This window comes from Tasmannia lanceolata, unplaced genomic scaffold (assembly GCF_043159265.1).
Source record: "Tasmannia lanceolata isolate RefF3 unplaced genomic scaffold, GAP_Taslan_0.1 ptg000003l, whole genome shotgun sequence".
Classification (NCBI taxonomy): Eukaryota; Viridiplantae; Streptophyta; class Magnoliopsida; order Canellales; family Winteraceae; genus Tasmannia; species Tasmannia lanceolata.
Window position 1 is genome coordinate 58,320,471 of NW_027518680.1, and position 22,864 is coordinate 58,343,334.

The 22,864-nt window shown below is 39.0% G+C and overlaps 1 protein-coding gene across 2 annotated transcripts in view; it reads right to left on the bottom strand.

Moving 5' to 3' along the window:
• Positions 1 to 2,391: 2,391 nt before the first annotated feature.
• The window catches only part of LOC143856833 (uncharacterized), a 40,202-nt gene continuing 19,729 nt past the window's right edge, over positions 2,392 to 22,864 (bottom strand). Inside the window, exons 9-18 of one of the 2 annotated variants that reach the window (XM_077367132.1) lie at positions 19,900 to 20,019; positions 19,701 to 19,781; positions 19,544 to 19,612; positions 18,949 to 19,026; positions 18,234 to 18,374; positions 13,055 to 13,162; positions 8,474 to 8,542; positions 8,325 to 8,387; positions 7,951 to 8,111; positions 2,392 to 2,978 (exon numbers count right to left, since the gene is read on the bottom strand). In XM_077367132.1, the coding sequence (XP_077223247.1) occupies positions 2,663 to 2,978; positions 7,951 to 8,111; positions 8,325 to 8,387; positions 8,474 to 8,542; positions 13,055 to 13,162; positions 18,234 to 18,374; positions 18,949 to 19,026; positions 19,544 to 19,612; positions 19,701 to 19,781; positions 19,900 to 20,019 (1,206 nt within the window). In that variant the 3' untranslated portion in view covers positions 2,392 to 2,662. The remainder of the gene's footprint in view (positions 2,979 to 7,950; positions 8,112 to 8,324; positions 8,388 to 8,473; positions 8,543 to 13,054; positions 13,163 to 18,233; positions 18,375 to 18,948; positions 19,027 to 19,543; positions 19,613 to 19,700; positions 19,782 to 19,899; positions 20,020 to 22,864) is intronic. The other variant, XM_077367134.1, reaches the window with a different exon arrangement.

A 22,864-nucleotide genomic window follows, 5' to 3' on the forward strand; every position in this document is an offset into this window, starting at 1 on the left:
TCTCCATCTCCGGCAACTGCCGTCACCTCCACTACAGACATTCGAACCCCACCCCATGGCTACATCAAACCCACATTTCAAGAAAAAAAACTTTGATAAAAACAAAAAAATAAAGTCCTAAAACATTATGGTTTTTGTGCAAATCATTATAATAATGTGAATGAAGACAAATAAAACTCATAAATGGAGGGTTTATGTTGATAAATCAACAAAGGGTTTGAATCAAACCCCAATTTTTAGTTTTCAAGTATGAAAATCCTAATTTCCAGTTGGGGAAGACGAGGGCATTCTGGTATTTTCCACCACACCGTCAGCTCCGTCCAGTTAAAAAACCCCAATGAAACCACTGGGGTCTACTTATAACTGTTTAAACTTTTGGGGTTAAGTTGAATGTGTTAGAAACCACACGGGGTCTAAGTGTATTTTTCCCTATTTGATTTTTTACCTCCTTTATAGTCCTCTCTTTTGTATTGTTATGTATCTCCTCTTGTTGTAGACCTTGACCATCTCGGTTATGAGCCCCTTTATCCTTATTTATATAATTCTGATCTTAGCCATTAAAAAAAAGGGCTCGATAGATCAACGGTATAGAATTATCAAATCAAGATCAGAACAACAACAATGGGCTGGACTTGAAGTTATCGGTCAGATCTCCACGAGTAACATGCGGGGCCCAAACGTGACTTTTAGGAAGGAGGATAACAGTCAGTCTTTTTAGAATTTATATTGTAAAATGCAAAATGGACAGTGTCAGAACAAAAATGCTTAAACCTCCAATAAAAGGAGGGATACCGTTGCATACTTGATTTTTATGGCCTATTTATTGTAAGCATGGTTTGAAATTTCGGACCAAAGTTTCGGTCAACCCCGAAACAGAAATTGCAAATACCCGAAACGTTACACGATTTCGAAAATTTAAGGAAAATCAACCTAAAGAGTCGAATTTTTAAATCATTTAATATTTCCCAAAATTTTAGTAATTTCTGCCGAAATTTGGGAAAAGATAAAATATTATATTTAACAGTTTCGTCAAATTTTGGCCGAAATTTCGGTTCCGGTGATGACTGAAATGCATTCGGAAACCGAAATTTGAAACCATATGGTATCTTATAATCATGCATGACTGTAAGATATCACTTACACTTTTGCTGCCAATATTTTTTCGGAAATGTTATCAGCACAACCATATGTTGATATTTGCACAAAACCAGCTGTCTTTTCTTCTTTAATTGGCTCGTGAGAGCTTTCTGGGAAATGTCACTACCTTTTGACAGCTCTTTAAATACTAAAAGACAAGATATATTAGCGGAAATATCAAAATATGGTTGTGCTGATATCATATCCCCATTTTTTTTCTAGAAAACTACTCACCGACATCCTATAATTCCTCGAATTTATGTTGGTGCGACTTTGTCATAACCTTATCAGTAGGGTGATTGTACTGTCCTTGTCACATCTCATATTCCATTAACTGTTTAGTTGGAATTACAATTGTCCTTGTTTTTCTTTAAGATAAAGTGTTTCTCTAGGTTTGATCTTATCATCAATATTTATTCGACAAACAATGGATAACTAATAACTTGGAATTGAATATGGGGTCACAAAATAAGGGATTGAGCCTCTAGCTCAATGGTTAAGGCTTTGTTCGTAAACCCTCCCCCCTTATTGATCAAAACCATCAATCTACAGCCCAAAACACCGCCAGTGAGTCAATTGAAAATCACTCTAAATAGTCTTATTAAACTCAACCTTCCCTAATTTACCTTTGCCAAGTTCTGTCCATATGGTCACTAAAGTTTTTTGAGTACATGTAGATGAGTTCAGGTCTTACCATATGACCAATTTTAATCAAGGAAACCACTCTTAGAAGTATGAGAACATTCGAAACGTAAACAGATGCTCTAGTAGAGGCAGCCTCATTGTAATGCAATGAGGCCTGATCCACAGGATCCAGTTAGCAAAACGTGATTTGGCAAAACAAAGGGATGGCAAAAATTCGAGTTTAATACAGCATCGGTTCAAAAAACGTAGTTAAAAAAAATGGAAACACAAGAAAATGAGTTTAAAATTGTCATTTACAAAATACGGTGGGAATAAAATTGGAAAGTTGGCGAAAAATGTGTTTAAAACATTTAAAACACGTTTTAATCGTGTTTAAAACGCTTCCCTGAAAAGAAAAGAAACCCGTTTGAAACGGAGTTTTGCTAGCCGACACCCCAGGTTCCAAGATAAATTCCGGGTTTAAAAAAAAGGTGAGAATTGTCCCATCTACGGCGCAACGGGTGCCACCTTTGGTTGATCAGAACCGTCCATTTGACAGGACTTGCTTTGGATACTCTCTAGCCCAAAAAAGAGGTCAAAACTATCTAAAGGAAGGTGAAAACAAAAACATTGTAGAAAACTGGAACTTCTCATGCAGTGTAAAAGAAAATATTATGCTCCTACCCATTGACAAAATTTTCCCCCAAACATACCACTACCAACCAAAAGGGAAAATGTAATATACATCAACAGTAATAAAAAAAGTTTTTAAAGCTTGTTCCCAGATGTATGATCACAAGCCTAAGAGCTAAATAAGCAAATTCTACACGGCAAAGGGAGATAACTTTACTTGGATCAAAGGGGAAGACAACAAGCTTACCCTATTCTCTGCTTATTGATTTCAGAAGAAGGTTCCGGAACGTCGAGGGGGAGTATCTTGCTGTATGGGTTCGCCCGTGAAGGGATCAAACTTGTAAGGTTGGCCGGTAAAAGGATCAAATTTCACCTGAGGTCGTTCTTGGGGCCGTTCCACACCAGTGGAATTGTGGGATTCAGATGCGAGGTAGCTTCTGTAACCTTTGGATGACTCAGAGGGAATGTGTGAGAGAGAGCCCATTTCTCCAAGTTTTCCAAGACTTGTCCGAGGCACGAGAGGATCATCTGATACTGATGAGGGATAAGCGTAGAGCCCCGGCGAATGTTTATAAATATCGTACCTGCAGAAATTCCAGTGACTTGCATTAAATACTTGGGAATATTGGTGGGAGTACGAGTGGACAAAGATATATGTTGAAGTAAAAAGAAAGAAAGGGTGGCCCAGTGCACGAGGCTCCCGCCATTGTGGGGTTTGGGGAGGGCAAGATGTACGCAGCCTTACCCCTGCGCTTTTGCAGAGAGGCTGTTTCCATGACTCGAACCCGTGACCACCAGGTCACAATGGAGCAACCTTACCGTTGCGCCAAGGCTCGCCCTCTTAAGATATATGTTGAAGTATAAATGATTAAAATACACCAACTCTAACAGCTTAAGCTTTTGGACTGATTGGTTGTTTCACATGGTATCATAGCAATTGCCTGACGGCAGTCCGGGATTCAAAACCCAACAACTCGTTCATATAAAAAAATCCATATGTAAACCCAAAAGAGGGGCCACATCCGCCACATTTACGGTCAACCCACAAAAGAGGGGCCACACACGAGGGGGTGTTGAAGTATAAATGATTAAATTACACCAACTCTAACAGTTTAAGCTTTTGGAATAATTGGTTGTTTCAGAATATACAAGAAAGAAATAATAATACAAGAGAATGTAGGTATTGAAGCTTGTTAACTAACCAACTTCTTCAAAAGCTTAAGCTGTTGGAGAAAGGCGTTATTTATCTTTTATACTTTAACACTCCCCTGCACATGTGGTCCACTTGGCAAACACGTGGCACATGTGGTCCCACTTTGGGTCAACCATCGAATGTGGATTCTTGTTATCCGGGAGTTTTGAACTCGAGACCTTTGGCTTTGATACCATGTTAACTTACCAACTTCTCCAAAAGCTTAAGCTGTTGGAGAAAGGCGTTATTTATCTTTTATACTTTAACAAAGCTATAATGAATTAGTAATAGATATGCATTACGACACATTAATTACTAAAAGGTTTCTTCTAAATTTTTGGTAGATACCATAGGATGGAACATATGAAGTCAAGGTTAAGCAGATCATGTTCAATTGAGGGATCGATGCGATTTTGAAGTTGAAAACATTAGAGGTAGATGGAGGAGAGGGTTTTAGCTCAAAAGGCATCAACTGAGACCGTGAAGAAAAAGTCTGTGGATGAGGATGCTAGGGCTAAATCGAGTAAGATGGTCGGGGGACTGGCCTTGCCTCTTCTGCAACTATTGCAACTTCAGTTGGCGGAATAGATGCCGACGATGCCAGCAAAATAAACAGAAATCACTATCTCCAATCGTTTCCTTACTTGACAGAAGCCATTCAGAATCATGTATGTGTCGGTTGTGGGTGTGTGTGGGGGGGCTCTCAAATGGGGAGTTAAGAAAAGAGCAGGCAGGCGGCATGGAGACTAGTCTTGCACTCTTGCCCCTTTTGTAAGTATTTCAACTTCAAATGGCGGGACAAATGCCGTTGGTGTCGGCAGGTTAGAAACTCCCCCAATTTAGTGACCCGTGTTAGTCCAACACCCTCACTGGAGGTTGATAGTATTGAGGGCGAGCGATGGCCTGCCACAGGTAAAATCTCCTCAAATGCGGAGGGAGGGGTTTCAACCTTATCCATCTCGGGCAGGGAAGTGGAAGCACGAATGGATACCCTAAAGGCTTGTCTGATAGGGAGAAATAGAGATAACATTGGGACCCTAAAGGACCTCTGGCTTTGGGCACAAAAGTATTGGGATATCCCATCACTTCATTGCCCCTGCATCATGGCGAAGAACGATTTCCTTTTAATGTTCAAATCGGAGAAGCAGGTCTTAAAGATTCTCACCAAGTCTGATGCTTTGGGGAATCAACTGCTCTCCCTCGCACCTTGGAATAGGGAGTTTATTCAAGGTGCGGAAGCTCTCTGGGTCAATTTCTATGGTATCCCATTACACGCTTGAGCCATTTCAACGGTGGAAGCTATAGGGAGCCTCAGGTTCTGGAGATGAAGATGGAAGGGTAACCCCCAGCAGCATTTGCATGAGTTTTGTATCGGCCAAAATCCTAGCTCCCCGATGGAAGTTTTCAAGTACTTTTGTTAAAATCAGAATCTCAGACCAATACTATACCATTGGAATTGAAATTCAAGAGAAAATAGGGGAATGCCCAACTAATTTCGAGCCCTCCAGCTCTAAGGAGCAACCGCTTTCATTGGTCGAAGCTACTCAAGGTCTCGCCGGTTTGGGTATTTCGACAGTGCCACCGCTCGAAAGCTTTCCAGAGTTGCAGGGCTGGCTCTCCGGCGAAAAGTAGGGACCTACTCTGAATTCAAATTTCAATTCTGACCAATCAAATTCTAATGGCGCGCTGCTCAAGAATGGACCTGTGGATGGTGCATTGGGATCTGAGAACAAGAAATTTGGTCAAACTTGCTCGTTATCTGCTGAGTCCGGCTCTAAGACAACTAACCAACCTGCCCCTAAAAGAAAAGATGGACGGATGGATCCTCCTACCAAGAAAAGGATCTCAATTGGTCATAACCCAAAACTTAGGAGCTTTCCAGAATCTCTTAAAACTCGGGCTTCTGGCTTGAGCCATTTTGGATTAAAATTCAAGGTCCAGAAGGCTAGTTCTAAAGGAAAGATTCTTAAAAGGAAATGGGAGAAACCCTCGGAATCTACTCTAGTAGGGATAAAGGAGAAATCTTTTAGCCGGATTCCAAAATTTCATAAAACACTCGAATCTGCCTAGGGTATGTACTGCTTATGGATAAGCAATCAATGGCCTCCACCTAGTTTCTGTCCCAGATGAAGCTATTTGGGCTTGAGGGAGTGGGGGCCCTAGTTCATGGTACTTTCACTAGGGTTTGGGCTAAAGATAATTAAAGCGTAGTGTAGAAGTATCCTCGACATCATTATCTTTTTGGGTGTTGGGGAGAGGGTTGCAATCTAACATTTTGGTGTGAAAAGACCCATCCTGTCAAGATTAGATTATCATTTCTCAACTCACCTTCGCCTGTTGAGCATAATTCTCTACATAGCTCTTTTATGGAGGAAAAAGAAGTTGTAAAGGTTACGATATTGGGTTGGAAGGCATTACTAGTCCCGTAGTTTAAAGGGAAGTATTTATTCGCACTAGTGGAAAAGGGGGACGGCTATTAGGCGGTAACCCTTATATAAAGGGGGAAGGAGACACCATTGGAATCCCTTTGGATAGTTGGGTGATCCGTTCTCTTCTTCTAACAAGCAGGAATGGACAATCAAAGTAATACACAGAACGACTCACCTGCATGCTCCGGAGGTCGCAACAGAAGGTTGTTTATGAAGATTTTGATTTTGGAAAAGATTCTTTCTAGAATGAGGACGATGACTTATGATGAAGAGAGGGCATCCAAAAGAGGTTTCGGGAGATCTTCTCAGAAAACAATGGAAATTATTTAAGAAAGAGACTCAAGATTGTCCTTGGACATTCCATAGTCTTCGTGGGGCAGCTACGGTCAAAGATACCCACTCACCTTTGCATAAACATCCTTTTTTCAAATTAATTTTGAACGAGGAAAGGATTGCGAGGAAGCGGCAATGGGAAACTAATTAGGTGGTGGGCATCCGGCTAGTGGAGGAAAGGATTGCTAGTAGAAAGAGCCATGGCTTCTTGGATATGATTTTGGAGGACCTTCTCACATACATGCCGGACTTTCAAATCCCTTATCTTCTGGAGTTGGAGAAGTGCTCTTCCTAGGTGAGCATATTCGTGCTGAGGTGACCTCGGAATGTTATAGAAGAAGGGTGATACACATAGCTTTCCGGACGATTCTAGAATATAGGAGCTTTTTGTTGGTCTCTATACAAATGGTGTTAGAGGTATCTTGGTCGCCACGGAACTGGATTTGGAATAGAGAGATTTTCTGGGTAGCCGGTGTTATATCCCAGGGCATCTTTTGTTTGTTTGTTTCTTTTTTTGGGACTCCTGGTCCCAGCTCGTTGTAAAGTTGCTTCAGACCTAAATATAATGTCATTTTTCAAAAAAAAAAGAAGATCATGTTCAATTGAGCTACAGACTCAATCCCTCGTCAATTAAGTTATTAGTAATCTGGAGAACATTTTTCATTAATTGAAGTTAGAAACATTTGAAGGAATTCACGATGGCTAAATTATCAGAATTAGAACTAAGAGAAGTGACGTAGATACGAGGGCAACTTGGGTCGATTTTTGGGAATTCGGGTTGAGCTTTTACCAAAAAATCGGATTGGGTTTGGGTTATTCAATTCATTTTTAGCAAAAGCTCAACCCGAACCGACCCAAATCAAACCACTTTTTTCTACTAATCCAGATGAATTTTCTATAACATATCTTTATATAGCTCAACTAATATTTATATGCTAATATATCAGGTTTCAAAAGGTTTGATGTCCCAGACATGAACAGACAAGTCCGTCTCCAAGTAAATACTCATAGATAAAGAGTTAACTTGAGGGGCCTAATTCTTAAGCGTATGTTTTACCCACAAGCCACATAGAATCTGGTTTACCGTCTCACCAGCCTGAGGGGTGCAACTTGGGTTGGGCTCAACCCGAACCCAACGGGTTTAACCCGATTTTGGCTCGGGTTGGGTTGGCATTTTCTCAGATTGGGTTGGGTTAGGATTGGAAAATGCCAACCCGATTTAATTTCGGGTTGGGTTACTGTCGAGGTCTTGGGAACCCGACCCGGCTTCCATCCTCTAATTTTATCATGATTTTTTAAGGATTATATTTTTTTTCTTGTATTTTTTGTTTGGCCGTAGATGAACCCGAACCCAACCCGACCCGATTTGGAGGCGGGTTGAGTTAGGGTTGACCATCCTCAACCCGAGGCCCCGGTTGGGTCAGGTTAGGGTTGAGGGAATGCTATCTCGGGTTAGGTTAGGGTTTGACCCAACCCGACCCGAGTTGCACCCCTAACCAACCTATTGTCGGTCAACAGAAGAGAAAAGAAATCCTACTGTACAATGATGTTGATCTGAAAGGAACATTTTTCATAGAAGAAAGTTGAATATATAAGACTGACCTAAGTGAAGCAGTCCCTGCAGACCGTGGAACAAAAGGATCAAACGAGGACACATGAGTCGAACTAGGTAAAAGCAGCTCAGAGTCCCTCAGTGCAAAATCCCTTGTTCTTCCAGGCAGATGTGATGGGTTCCGATTCGATCTCAGGTTACTAACCTGGTGCTGCAAAAGAAAGACAAAAAACATTAGCATATGCACAAATGGAGATTTTATAGGATACAGAAAATAGAAAAAGACTTTGACAAGCGAATGTGAGTCCAAAACCGACAATTGGAATCAAGTTCATGTTTAATTTTGAGTCCAATAATCCGCTTTGGACCCACAATCGGTTGTCAAAATCTAAAACGAACAGGGTCTAATGGTGCATATATATACCTTAGCAATTAGTCCAGCAAGGTGTCTTCCCTTATCATACCCATCTGAGGCTGATAAAATGAACTGCAACAAAAGTATATCAAGCTAAAAGAGGAACTGCACCCAAAAGAATAAAAACAAAAGAGTGGTAAAAGGTATATGATAAGGACCTGATCAAGGACTGCTATAGCTGAAGATTCAGGAAGCTCTTTGAGGCGAGTTATCAATGGGAGATCAATCTGCCAATGCCCAACAACATCCATAAAGATAAATAAAGCTGCCATTTCAAAAAGCTGACAGTATAGTCCCTGTTTTCTCTGCTTTGGAAGCAGCATACATCAAGACCAGAGAAACTAATGTCACAAATATCATTCTATTGAATTTCTCGGCAAGGGAAAATCTTGGGATATATATATATATATATATATATATATATATATATATATATATATATATATATATATATATTTTTTTTTTTCGGGTTTATATTAGGAAGAAAACGATAAAAATAAAATTATTTAAAAAATATAGATATATATATATATATATATATATGAGGAAAGTTTTCCTAAGCTATAGCTTATCTAAGCTTATCTAAGCTATAGCTCAAAAACACATGTCGCCCCACATTTTTTGGGGGATCCAAAGTATTCATTTGGAAGGCCCTTCCATGGATAGGGTGTGTACCAAAAATCAGCCCTATAGGATCATCCTAACCCAATCAAAGGTGGAGTGGAAAATGGACAGACACTGTGTGTCTATGTTTCTGCCCAGTTTTTCCCTCTACAGATGGCAGGGTTAGGATGATCCTATAGGGCTGATTTTTGGTACACACCCTATCTATGTTGCATGGATTCTTTGCCTCCCTGTGCCGAATCTGTGTCGACACGTCTCCGCATCCGAATCGGACATGGATTCAAGTGGGAGACACCCGGATTCTTGTCGTAGCCATGTCCCGCATGAATCCTGTTTTTTTCGGCGAATCCGATTCATCGTTGTCTCTTTTGAAATGCGAATCCTGTATATTTTCCCTTTAAAGATTTTTTTGTTTGTTTTTGAAATGGTCCTTTAAACGTATTTTCTTCTTAACTTTTTTTTTTATATGAAAGCACAACCCATACTCTTTTAATAAAAACCCTAGTGCCTCGATCCTCGAACATCGACCCCTTTCCTCCTTCAACTCTCTTAATACAAAACTCGCCTCAACCCTCTACCCTCAAAATTTTCATGAATATATATGCATAGACACACACACACACAATATATATATATATATATATATATATATATATATATATATATATATATATATATATATATATATATATATAAGGAAAGTGTTGGTGAGCTTAAGCTCACCAAACTTATGGTGAGCTTAAGCGCCCCAATCACATGGGTCCCACATTTTCTGTGGTGATCCAAACCATTCATTTGCAAGGCCCTATCATAGATAGGGTGTGTACCAAAAATCAGCTCCACAGGATCATCCTAACCCCTCCATTTGTGGAGGACAAAAATGGGCAGATTTGTGGACAAATAATGTCTGTCCATTTTGACCTCCACAAATGGATGGGTTAGGATGATCCTATGGAGCTGATTTTTGGTACACACCCCATCTATGATAGGGCATCTCAAATGAATGCTTTGGATCATCCTAACAAAGTAGGCCCCAATGTGATTGGGCGCTTAAGCTCACCATAAGTTTGGTGAGCTTAAGCTCACCAACACTTTCCTCATATATATATATATATATGAGGAAAGTGTTTCTACTCGGCCGAGTAGAAAAGCTTATCTACTCCTCCCTTTAAAAAGTACAGTGGGCCCACACATTGTGGATGATCCAAAGCATTCATTTGATAGGTCTTATCATAGATAGGGTGTGCCCAAAAAATCAGCACCAAAGGGTCATCCTAGCCCTTCATTTTGTTGGGCCTTGTAGAAACAGAATGGACGCATCTTACGCATCTTACACAGTGCGTCCATTCTGTTTCTACAAGGCCCAACAAAACGAAGGGCTAGGATGACCCTTTGGTGCTGATTTTTTGGGCACACCCTATCTATGTTAAGACCTATCAAATGAATGCTTTGGATCATCCACAATGTGTGGGCCCACTGTACTTTTTAAAGGGAGGAGTAGATAAGCTTTTCTACTCGGCCGAGTAGAAACACTTTCCTCTCTATATATATATATATATATATATATATATATATATATATATATATATATATATATGTATAAACTTTAAATTTTAAAATTTTATTTTATTTAAAAATTACCGAATCCGAATCCTACTTTTGGGGGTTTGTCGAATCCGACACCTCGAATCCGTGTCGGATCCCAACACGCGAATCTGAATCCATGCAACACTGCATCCTATCCATGGAAGGGCCTTCCAAATGAATGCTTTGGATCCCCAAAAAAATGTGGGGCCACATGTGTTTTTGAGCTATAGCTTAGATAAGCTTATCTAAGCTATAGCTTAGGAACACTTTCCTCTCTCTCTCTCTCTCTCTATATATATATATATATATATATATATATATATATATAATCCATTTCAAAAAAGAGAATAGAGTTTTTGAGGGTGCCCTCATATAAGCTTATATGAGGTGGCTCTCACAAAACATAAGGGGCTCACATTGTTAGGATGATCCGAAGCATTCATTTGAAAGGCCCCATCATAGATAGGTTGTGTACAAAAAATCAGCTCCATTGGATCATACTAACCCCTCCAACAGTAGGGGGAAAAATGGGCAGATTTGTGGACAAAACGTGTCTATCCATTTTTGCCCCCACTTTTGGAGGGGTTAGGATGATCCAAAGGAGCTGATTTTTTGTACACACCCTATCTATGATGGGGCCTTTCAAATGAATGCTTCGGATCATCCTAACAATGTGAGCCTCTTAAGTTTTGTGAGAGCCACCTCATATAAGCTATATGAGGGCACCTTCAGGAACTCTATTCTATTCAAAAAAACAATATATATATATATATGAGAAAACGGTTCCTACACATATGTGTAGATAACTTATCTACACACTAGCTTAAAATACAGTGGGGGCGACATTATTTGGGTGATCCAAACCATTCATTTTTAAGGCCCTCACATAGATAGGGTGTTCACAAAAAATCAGATCCATAGGATCATCCTAACCATTCGAACTGTGGAGGCAAAAAATAGACTAATTTGTAAAGGTTTAAAGACATCCATTTTACCTCCACAAATCGTAGGGTTGGGATGATCCTATGGATCTGATTTTTTGTAGACACCCTATCTATGAGAGGGCCTTTAAAATGGATGGCTTGGATCACCCAAACAATGTGGGCCCCCACTGTATTTTAAGCTAGTGTGTAGAGAACTCTCTACACATATGTGTAGGAATCGTTTTCTCTCTCTCTCTCTCTCTCTCTCTCTCTCTCTCTATATATATATATATATATATATATATATAAGAAAAAGTATAAAATAAAATTATCATAAAATATCAGGATAACATCATGATGATTAGTATCGCGATATTTTATGACAAAAATGAAAATATCGCTATATTTTTAAAATCTCGGGATTGTTTCGGGATTTTGTCGGTTTATCAAAATGTCGCAACAAAAACACGATCATAGTTGTAAAACTCTTACGAGTCGTACAAGTCAACTCTCGAGTTGAGTCGAGTCGCATAGGTGACTCGCCTCTGTTGAAGACTCTTACGGGTCCCTACAAGTCGAATAAAAAAACTAAGATTCTTACGAGTCAAGTCGAGTCGCTGGGCCTGGGCTTTCTTGTTTTGATGGTTGAAAACTTGGAAGTTGGAACTTAGAAATTAATTCTTATTTTTGAATGGTAGGCAATTGCATTAAATGTGAAAAAAAGACCAAGGAGGTCCACACAAATAAAGAGACATAAAAAAGAAAAAAGAAAGAGAAGAACAGGCTCCACTGTAAGGGTCAAGGAGGAACGAAGTCAACTAGCTCAACTCTCTCCCTAGAGACACCAACTCTAACTAAACTGTCCGCCACACCATTAGTTGACCGCCTAACAGGATGGAAAGAAATCAATCCATCCCCCACCTTGTCTTGGATCTCATCGAAGAAAGAGGCAAATGGGACCCTTATTCCTTGTTCAAATCTTCATTCTCAAGATACCTTATTACTTGGGAGATAGCATGCACTTCAGCTTCATTAACGTCTGCTCCAATGGGACCCTTAACAGCCCAATTTATAGCTCCAAATTCATCCCTCAAGACTCCCCCAATTCCGACAGGACCAGGCTTCCCCATGCTAGACCCGTCAAAGTTTAGCTTTAAAAAACAATTTGCGGGAGGCTCCCAGCCTTGGACAATCTTGGTTCTTGGCCTGAACCACCACAAATCTCCTTCCAACCATACCATTAATCATAGGTGGATACAAATCTAAAGCAAGGAAGGGTTTTTCCCCATGATTAAGTTCTAGCCAGAACTTAATTATTTTTGTACATGCAAGTTACAAGCATATAGTTATTTATATTTTTTGGTTAGTGCTTTATCTATGTGCTATTGGGTTATATTTTTTGCATGCTTCATCTTTTGATATATAATTATATTTTTTCAACTAAATTTCTGTTCTTGTCAAAAACTCTTATGAGTCACGAGTTGAGTTAGTCAAAGTCATAAAATTAAGAAATCGAATCACGAGTCGAGTCATGGTTTGACAACTATGAACACAATGTTTTCAAAATATCGGAGACATTTGTGACATAGCTGAGAAACCACTTACATCATATCGAGTAGCTATACGCATACGAAATATCCGAAGTAGACGCTCTGTAACTTCTGAGGGTAATGAAACAACAGCCTTTTCATATGGATCAACAGCAATGGGTGCCTATATACCACAAAGCAACACTCATATAAATGAAATAACTGTCGCAGATTTACAGTCCAATATACAATACACAGCAAAACATCCACATTATAAGATTTAGTACAGAGATAGGACATGCAATATACAAGACCAACCAAGCTTATCAAACATTGTTTTGTTTGTTATTGTTATTTATTGTTGACAAAAAAAAATGCCCCACTATGGTTAATATCAGTGACCAATGCCTGGATCAGGTTCTTCTTAAGAACGTTAAATGAACTTAATGCGTCAGACAAAGCAAAAATGTTGCATTTCTCCATAGCATTGGCTAACAGGAACACATGGAAGCACATTTCTGGCGATGTAAAAGAAATCAACTGATTGTGCCTCTCAATGTGTTTTCAGTTTGTGCCTCAAATTATGCAAGACATCTACGACAGTTTGAACTAAATATGAACAGGTAAAAGCAAATAACAAAACCTGACAGTGGAAAATGCATAAATGTATAGTGTCAATGCCAATTCACTTTTCTTTTATAGAAAAAAGAACATAAAATGGTATGAGATAGACCCGAAGACGAAGAACTATAGGGTTTACTACTACGATATAACATGCGAAGGCTGACTAATACACTCTTTAGCTAGGAAGTCCATAGAAGCATGTAAATAAGGGACTGGTCAACGCACTGGTTAGTAAATGTACTTAAGATTTACATGTGAATAAGGGAATACCCAATACCCCCCCCCTCAAAAAAAAAAAATGAATCTACTAAAAATAGTTTCAAGACCAAAATCTAAAAGGATAAAAAGTCAACTTTCCAGTTCTAGTACAAAATTCGAAAAAGGGTCAAGTCAAAATCTTAACTTCCAAACGATGGGGTATTTTCTCAATTTAAATTTTTTTTAAATTATATCATATCCAAACATTATTAAATCTCAAAAGTCTGGTAAAAAAATCTCATAATTTGGTCTCTAAATTTTTTTCATCTTGCCAAGCACTGGATAACGCAATGGTCAACAGACTGGTCAACAAAGGCATTTCTGATAGTGATTTTCCTTTGAGTAAATGTTGGATCTTTTAATAAAAAGTGTTTTTTTTTAATATTTGGTTCATATAATTATGGGAAATGATAAATGCGCCCCTTTTGATTACTTGGGACACCATCTGCAGCGTACGTGGCAATCAGGTCGGTTGAATCCTTCCCATGTGAAGTACATAAGCTCCTCTGCCGTCACAGATACACTACAGTCGGGTGTCCATTGTAATGAATAGGGGCGCATTTATCACTTCCCTATAATTGTTTCTTATTTTTTTAGTAATTTCTTATTATTTAATTTTTTTAAATATTTAAGTATTAAAAAAATTCTCCGACCCTTCACGCTTCTTTTTTAGTAATTTTTTTATTTTCTATTTTGTTTTTAAATATTTAACCATTAAAAACAATTCTTCTACCCTTCACGCTTCCCGCCTTCCTGAGAGCCTTCGCTTCCCGCCCTGGCAACCTTGGTGCACCCCAAAGACCCAAGAAGGCGCACTTTGTGGTCCCCTTATGCTCACAAAGGAAGCCACCAATGCCTGCTGGCCCAGGATTCCCCAAGCTGGAAGCCTGAAACCACCAAAGTTCAACTTAAGGAAACCTGAAGGAGGAAGTGTTCATCTGGGGCTCACCCTGATCTGCGAGGTTCTTCTTAAACGATCTCGTTCTACGAACTTCTTATTGAGTTCTCCCCAACTCCTTTTGAATTCTTGCAAGACACTAGCCCATTGTATTGACAATGAGAGAATGCGTAGCTGGCAATCTAACCTTCTAGCCATGTCCTTCTAGCCATGCGTAGTCTCCACCAAATATGAACTAAGATATCAAAGGGATAGATCAATTGTTTGCTGCTGGGTATACCATTGATTGGCGGTGAGGACTTCGTTGACAAGTAGATGATGAATTGGACAGTGGTGAACGGGTTGACGAAGGCCTAGTGGCAAAGTCAGTGGTCTAGCCACAAAAGCGAACGGTGCGCACCAACCCCTTTAAGGGCACCTTAAACTCAGGTACAATTGAGGCTTTCTCACATTGTCCACTAGGGATTCGTTGATTAGCCCCTCTCTTCGGATATGTGCATAGCACAGCCTCACTAGTGCGAGTTGAGTCCATATGCAACGGGACCATTAGACAAGCCGAGTAAAGAAAGCAGTATCGAATAGAGCGGACTCAAGTACACGAGCGAGGGAGCGATCTCCATGAGGGTCCCCATCCCTGATGATGAAATGGATAGTTTAGCTAATTGATGTGCCACCCTCTTACCATTCTTATGAGTATCCGCATTCAATTAGAAATTTCAAAAGAAGAAATTAGAGCGTGTTGGGGATCGAGGTCGAGAACCAGTCCCATTCAAGCCCAGCTAGCCCGCTGCTATAGTGCCACAGCTAGCCATGGCCTCATCAGACAGAACCATCCAAGCTAGATAGCTACCAGCTAGTTGTTCCGTTCTGTCCGTAGGCCCTCACTTCACTAACTTATACTTCTCTCTTGCGTGCGAGAGTCGTTAAAGGGAGGCTTTGCCAACCACCATGAAAAGCACATGAAATAAGGACAAAATAGAACTCTTTGTAGCCATACAATTAGGAGAGACCAGCGAGCGGAAAGAGCGAGCCAAGACTTTGACAGTGAAACAAGAAAGAGGCGCTGTCAAGCCCTCTTCATCCTAACTAAACTACCCAGAAACACATCCGTACCATTTATCCCAAATGATAGTGTATCAGAGACACCAGATTTCCCAATGGGCCGAAGTCTAAGTTTAACTTCAGTTGCCTTTCGTAGGATATGACCGTCATGATACTGCATTGATCAATCTAGTATTATCATCCACAACTTCTCCCGTTTATGAAGGTTTGTTGTCCCACCCAACTATACTCCTTACTAACCAAATCCCAACTTATAAATATAGATTTGATTTTACAAACCAATCCCTCAGACCCTCACTCATCCTATGTGTGTCCTTTACTTGATAACTCCCTTGCCATCCTACCCTACACATGCTCAAAGCTATTGTCCCACTCATAATTTCACTTAAATAAGGACTTTCAGGTGTAACCAAGGTTTTAAATTTCGACCGAAATTTTGGGTTTCAGTGGCTACCGAAACGTTACTTTTTTTCAACCGAAATTTCGAAATTACGTTTTCCTGAAATTTCGGACCGAAATTCCGAAATTTCAGGGAGATAATGTTAAAAATTGTCTTCTATTCTTTATTTAATATTTCCCTGAAATTTCGGGCGAAATTACCGAAATTTCAGGCGAGATAAATATTACCTTTTATTGATTTCGTCAAATTTCGAACGAGATTTCGAAATTTCGGCAAAAATTTCAGTTTCGGGGAGCACCGAAACGCATTCCGAAACAAAAATTTTAAACCTTAGGTGTAAACCAACTCCACATCCCATGTTCGTAGACCCACATGTCCCACGACCCATGCTCCTTCTACAATGATGGGGTCTACTTACCTTCATACGCTTGATCTCTTCCCACCAACAGAAGCTATTGCACTTCTTCACCCAACATTTCCCCATCCCTTTTCCACAATGCCAAACTGAAAGCTCGAGCTCGTTGCAAGTCATGTTAGGGCCCCTAACCATCCGCTCTCTTCGATCACAGTTGCTTGACCCAACATCCTCACCAGCTTGATCCCAACCATTGTTACCACCTTGGTCTTCTCCCACACATCAGTGACACAGGTCCTCCCATCTTCCATTTAACTTAAATGTTCATTGGAAAACATAGGTCCTCCAAGAAGGAAGCATTAGAGGAGGCGTGATCAATCTGTCAAAACAAACCTAAATATTCTCCCAAGGCTAGCAAGGTCTCAATGCCCCAAGTTCTGTACCACATTTGTTTGAAGGGATGACATGGGCTGAATTCCATTTCACTGAAATGACTATAAGGCCACCCTAAGTCTCAACTTACTTTATGTACCCAATTGGCTTGTTCCAACAGGGGCATAAATAGCCAACTAGAACTCCCCAACTGCTTCCAGGATATAGCACTTCTATCCTCCATTGCCAAGAGATCCATTTTTGACATCTTTACAAGAAGCTCTCTTCCATATGCTTAGAAAAAGTTCATAAGAAACTTCCATTCAGCCATCATCACTTCATCCTTGTTGCAACTCTCAAAGAGCCCTCGCGGGTAAACTCTATACAGGGTTTAAAATTTCGGTTTCGGTGTTTCGGACCTAACCTAAATTCGATGGGAAAAAAAAAAGCAAATTTCATTAATGTGCCGAAATTTCAGCTTAAATTACCAAAATTTAAGCCGAAATTTTCAAAAAATATAACTTTTTAATTTTTTTCTGAAAATTTGGCCAAAATGACCGAAATTTCGGATTTTCGTGGTTTTGGTTTCGGTATTTCGGCCGAAATTTAAAACCACGACTCTATAAGCTATACCATCTAGAGCCCAATTACCTCAACAACACTATTGAAAAAGCAAGCTAAAGACATACTTCCCCAGGATCAATCCCAACTCCTAGGGATAAACCCATTCCATTTTGACCTTCAATGTCAAAACCAATTTACTAACAAATTCTACATTTCATGCACTTTTCTAAGGTCAACACCCACAGCCCCAAGCAGCAGCCTCCATCAGTAGCTCTCCACCTCGATAAAAGCAACCGATAAAACCCCTCATCCTGATTTTTTTTCTATAGTTTCGTCTTTTTATGTGATCACAAATATGCATATTATCGATAGCCTAAATAGTTGCAATTTTAACCATATAATATCTACCAAGTTGAAAACCGATTTGAGTTTCCACAGTTCTTGCTTGGTTCATAACTAGTGCTATTCAATATTTGGTAATTGAGTTTCCACAGTTCTTGCTTGGTACATAACTAGTGCTATTCAATATTTTTTAGAAGTAACACCAAAACCAATTATGTTTTAGTGCAGACTGTTTTTAGTTTGCAATTATGTAGCCAACTTTACAGTTTTAAGTGTTCTAATTCAACCAAATCTCAAGTCCTAGAAAAGCTGACACCATGGCATCTACATTGCTATGTATGACCAAAAGAAAGTATAAAACCAGTTCCACAAAAAACAACCTCCAATGAAGTTTTCAGTCGTGTAGCCTTTGATTTATGATCTTCTGAAGAATCACAGGCATGACGATCCAAGTATGGTTTGTCTTGAGATTCATCACGAGCCCGCTTCCTATCTTTTTCAACAGGCCTTGCAATTGATACCTATTGACACATAAATGTTCATCTAATTATTTCATGAATAAAAATCAGAGAAGGAACTGTTTTTTTTTTTTTATAAATAGCAGGATGAATTCATTGAAGAGGAAGAGGGCCGAGATGGACCCCAAACAAAATTACAAGAAATCAAAAACAACAAAACTAAAAAACAATACAATTCTCAAGGAGGAAGGAAGTCCAATAACTGGTTCAAACATGGTTTTAAATTTTGACCGAAATACCGAAATTTCAGATTTCGGTTGGGAACTGGCACCGAAACCGAAATCACCAAAATCCGAAATTTCAGCCAGAGTCCGAAATTTCGGAAATTTCAATTTTGGCGAAAATTTCGGGAAAGTGTTTTTTAAAGTTTTTTTTCCAAAATTTCGGTAATTTCGGCCGAATTTTCAGTACATTAATGAAATTTGCTTTTTTTTTACCAAATTTCGGCCGAAATTTTGGTTTCGGCTATGTCCAAAACTGAAATTTAAATCCTTGGTTTAAACAAACCTGCTAACATTAAAGAGCACAACTCCAAAAGCAGATAAATTGAGGCTACTAGTGAGATTTAGATCCATGCCTGAATCTTAAATTTTGGACCTCTTTCTGGCCCCTGGACTGTTTTCCCATCCATTTCTTTGATTGCATTGTCTAGTTCCTACGAAAAAAAAAGATTAAAAAAATATACCAAACATGAGAATTATACAAAAAAACATTATTAAAGAAACTATTAACTAAATTTTTTTGAATGGCAGAAACTGTTAACTACAAGCGAGCATGGAATTTTTAGCTGGCCATAATATTATCATAGAAAAAAGATAGTCAGTACTTGAATAGAATCAGAGATGTCAGACAAACTCAGACACAGCACCTTGTATGAGACCATTTATTTATAAAGGCTACTGATATTTGCAATACCATGTTTTGATAATGACACATTGTCTTTTCCTTTTTAATTGGCTGACGAGAGCTTTTTGGCCTATTCAATTAACCATAATAATAACCAGACTTTGAAATTTTACCGGTGCTAAACTATTAAATCACGGTGACCATAATATGCAAGACTAAGGCCAAAGACCATAGTGCTTTAGTCAATAATAAAGAACAAATTCAGCGAAAGATATTCATTTACAAGATATTCCAGAAACAAATGAAAACAGAAACCAAAAACTTACTGAGCGTTTAGAGAAGTGAACAAACCCAACTGGAAAGTGGCTCTTCCTGGATAGTGCCACTCTTTCTAACTGAAAGGGAAAAATTTATGAACAATAAAATTTCCGAAATGACATTGCATAAGCCGAAGTCAAGAATTTCTTTAACCATTATACACACCTTTCCAAATGGTTCAAACAACTTCTTCAGATACTCTTCATCAGCATTTGCAGGAAGGCTTCCAACAAATGCTATTTTAATCTGGAGTTCGGCAAATGAACAAAGATCAAAATGAAATGACTTAAATACTGAGTAACAATTAATTATTCTTATGCAAATCCATACTTCAAAGTGGAAAACCTAGCCAAAAAGCTTCTACCTTAGCCATTTCTTCTGGATCAATTTCAGGTTCCTGTTCAGCCCAATCTACAATAGGATGCCATTTACCACTGAGCAGAAAATCTGGGTTGGAACCAACTCGATATGCACGTGCAGCAGCCTGTGATGGAATTTTCAAGCGGACAAGATCAAAAACCTAAGAGCTGGGATGGAACGATAATGGATTTGATAAGCTGTCTTCCACAAGATGAATGGTCAAAAAGGCTGATGGAGCGGAATACTCATGTCAAGATGATGGCAAATTCTCAACAATCAAATGAATTGGTCGAGTGAATGGTCAAAAGGCCGACAGCAAAGGCAATGAAAAAATTGATCTGGTAATGAGTATGCAGTACTAATGGTGAATACAAATTACCTTTATTCAAATTAATCCAGAAATTTAAATTCCTGAGAACAATCAACAAGGAGGTATGTTTGATATTCGATTGTTCGATAGGTATGCATAGATCAAATGTGACATGGAATTTTAGTGATCTGATTTTAACTTGAATTTGGAAACGATTTTCTGTAAAAAAAATATCCACAGATTCCTAGAAGCATTGCCAATGTTATACAATGGAGTGAAAAAAGTAGGATGAATCCCATGTTCTGGAGAAACCATCATGATTCTTGAAAAAATTTCTGGATCCAATTGTCACCAAAATTAGAAACATCATATGGTTATTCACAATTGTGAAGCATGCATTCACAACCTGCAAATCCTATCTGTGTTTCAATTTCCCATGCACCAAATGAGACATAATCACAGAGACAAGATGAGAAGAGAAAATAAATTAAGAACCCCAAGATTCAAACCAGTCTTTCAAAGTGATCATTAGATGAATAAACGAGGTACTATGTTCTTGTGAAATATGTAGCCAACGTAGACGTAAGGACCCATGAGAAGAAGAGGGTCATTTATGTACTCAGTGTACCAATTCACAAAATTCATGTTGTGGGTAGAATTTATGGCTCATGCAAAATATGCATAGATAAAAAATAAGTATATCTCTATGAAAGTCTAAAACCTCATTAATTGTAAAGGTTAGATTCCATGAACCATAACTTCTCTTCGACTTACAAGGGAAGATATATAGTTAAACGCCCTTCAACCACTAGCCTGCCAGCAAAATTTTTAGCGAAGTTTGAACTTCTAAAAGTGTTCTAGCCTTGGCTTGGTTGAATCTTTGAAATCCTAGAGGTCCCATGAAAGCTACAACAGCTTTGTCTTCGTGATGTATGGAAACATCTCATATGCTTTCCACTTAGTTATTCACTTTATTCTCACCATCACATTCAAGTTCTGATGCAGATCCCATTGTTAAATGCCAAAAATTCATGTCTCCATTCTCCATTGGCTGAAGTTTTTTGCCCTCTTAAACTTCCACAGCAATGCTACTTCATCTCTTAATATTATGTTGGCCCTCTCCATCCATAATCCACATAATGTGGTATGAGGGATAACTGCTCACAAAAGTATGCCCTCTTGTACTATACAACCCTTTCAACCCCCCTCTAATAGATCAAAAACACCCCTACATCCCAAACAGATTGGGGGATTGTTTGGCTACATAGCAATCAATTTCAAGGGGATCTCAAATTAAGGGGAATAAACTTCTTGGGGGAAAAAATTCAAGGGAAATCAATTTACATATTTGCATGGGTGAAAGGAATGCAGTCCAAAGGTAGGGACCGGTGAGTGTGTGAGGGCAGATCTATAGACGGTCCTGCACACGAGTCCCCTGCACCAGCACATTTAGTGTTAGAGCGGTTGCACCAAGCTGAGCCATCCGGATGGAAAAAAGACGAAATAATAAAGAATATGAGTGTCGCCAAGCCACCCGAAACATCATCTATTGCTAGGAACATCTAGTTCATCCGAAATAATTTTACTACCTACATCCAAAAACCCCCGAGGAAAAATTGTTAGATCTTTACAAGTTGTTGCGTAGGGGACAAGGTGGTAGACCCTATCTAAAGATGAACCTGTAGCATTCCATGTAGATTTAGCAAAAAGAGTCACATCTTAGACTAGCAAGAGCCCCCATTGTAGATAAAGCACTTTGCTTGCAATGAATTTTCCTATTTAAAGATGCTTGAATGTCAAGATGCACATCTATAATTGCTATTTGTTGGATTGTGGATCTAGAAAAAAAATTGGTAGTGGATCACAAAATACACCAGTCGTTGCACTGTCCCTTCGCATTTTGGGCTTATTTTTTCTCCTCTTTGACTAATGCCTGGATCAATTTGAGCATTCTTAAAGACTGCCATTTTTCCTTCTTCTAGTTCTAGCTAGTTCTTTGAAAGTTGAGCTTGGTGGCAACTCTATGGTCTATTAGGAAAGAAAAAAATTAGAGAATTTGATCATGTGTGCAACATTTTGGACGAGCTTTGGCAAACATTTTGGAGTATCAACTGTTGCGAAGATCATGGGAGGTACTTGTTAATAGTCATGTTCGTTTAGCAATTGAAGGATAGTTCATTGGGAGCTTCCTCTTTGGCAAACACTTTCGAGTATCAACTGTTGCGAAGACAATGGGAGGTACTTGTTAAAGGGTAGTTCATTGGGAGCTTCCTCTTAATGTCGTCAAATTAAATTTTGGTAGTTCAAGTATTGGTAATCCTAGACCGGCGTGAATATATCGCATGTTACATATCATGGGGGAAGTAAAATTGGGTGGATTTTTGCATAGTTGAAGATTAATGTGCTTCCCTCTATACGTTCTGCATCCAGGAAGCTACACCTCTACTTCCAAAGCAAGACTGGCACACTTATAAGAAATGTGGAATTGAATTGGTGGAAATGAACCCAAAATGAATTATACAAGATAAAATGGGATGGAATACCAGTTAATGATTGTATCAAAAATACTACAAGCAGAAATTGAAAACAACTAGATTCATTATTGAGCTTGGGCAGTCACTCCAATATAAAGAGCCATCTGAAATTATTAACTAAGAGC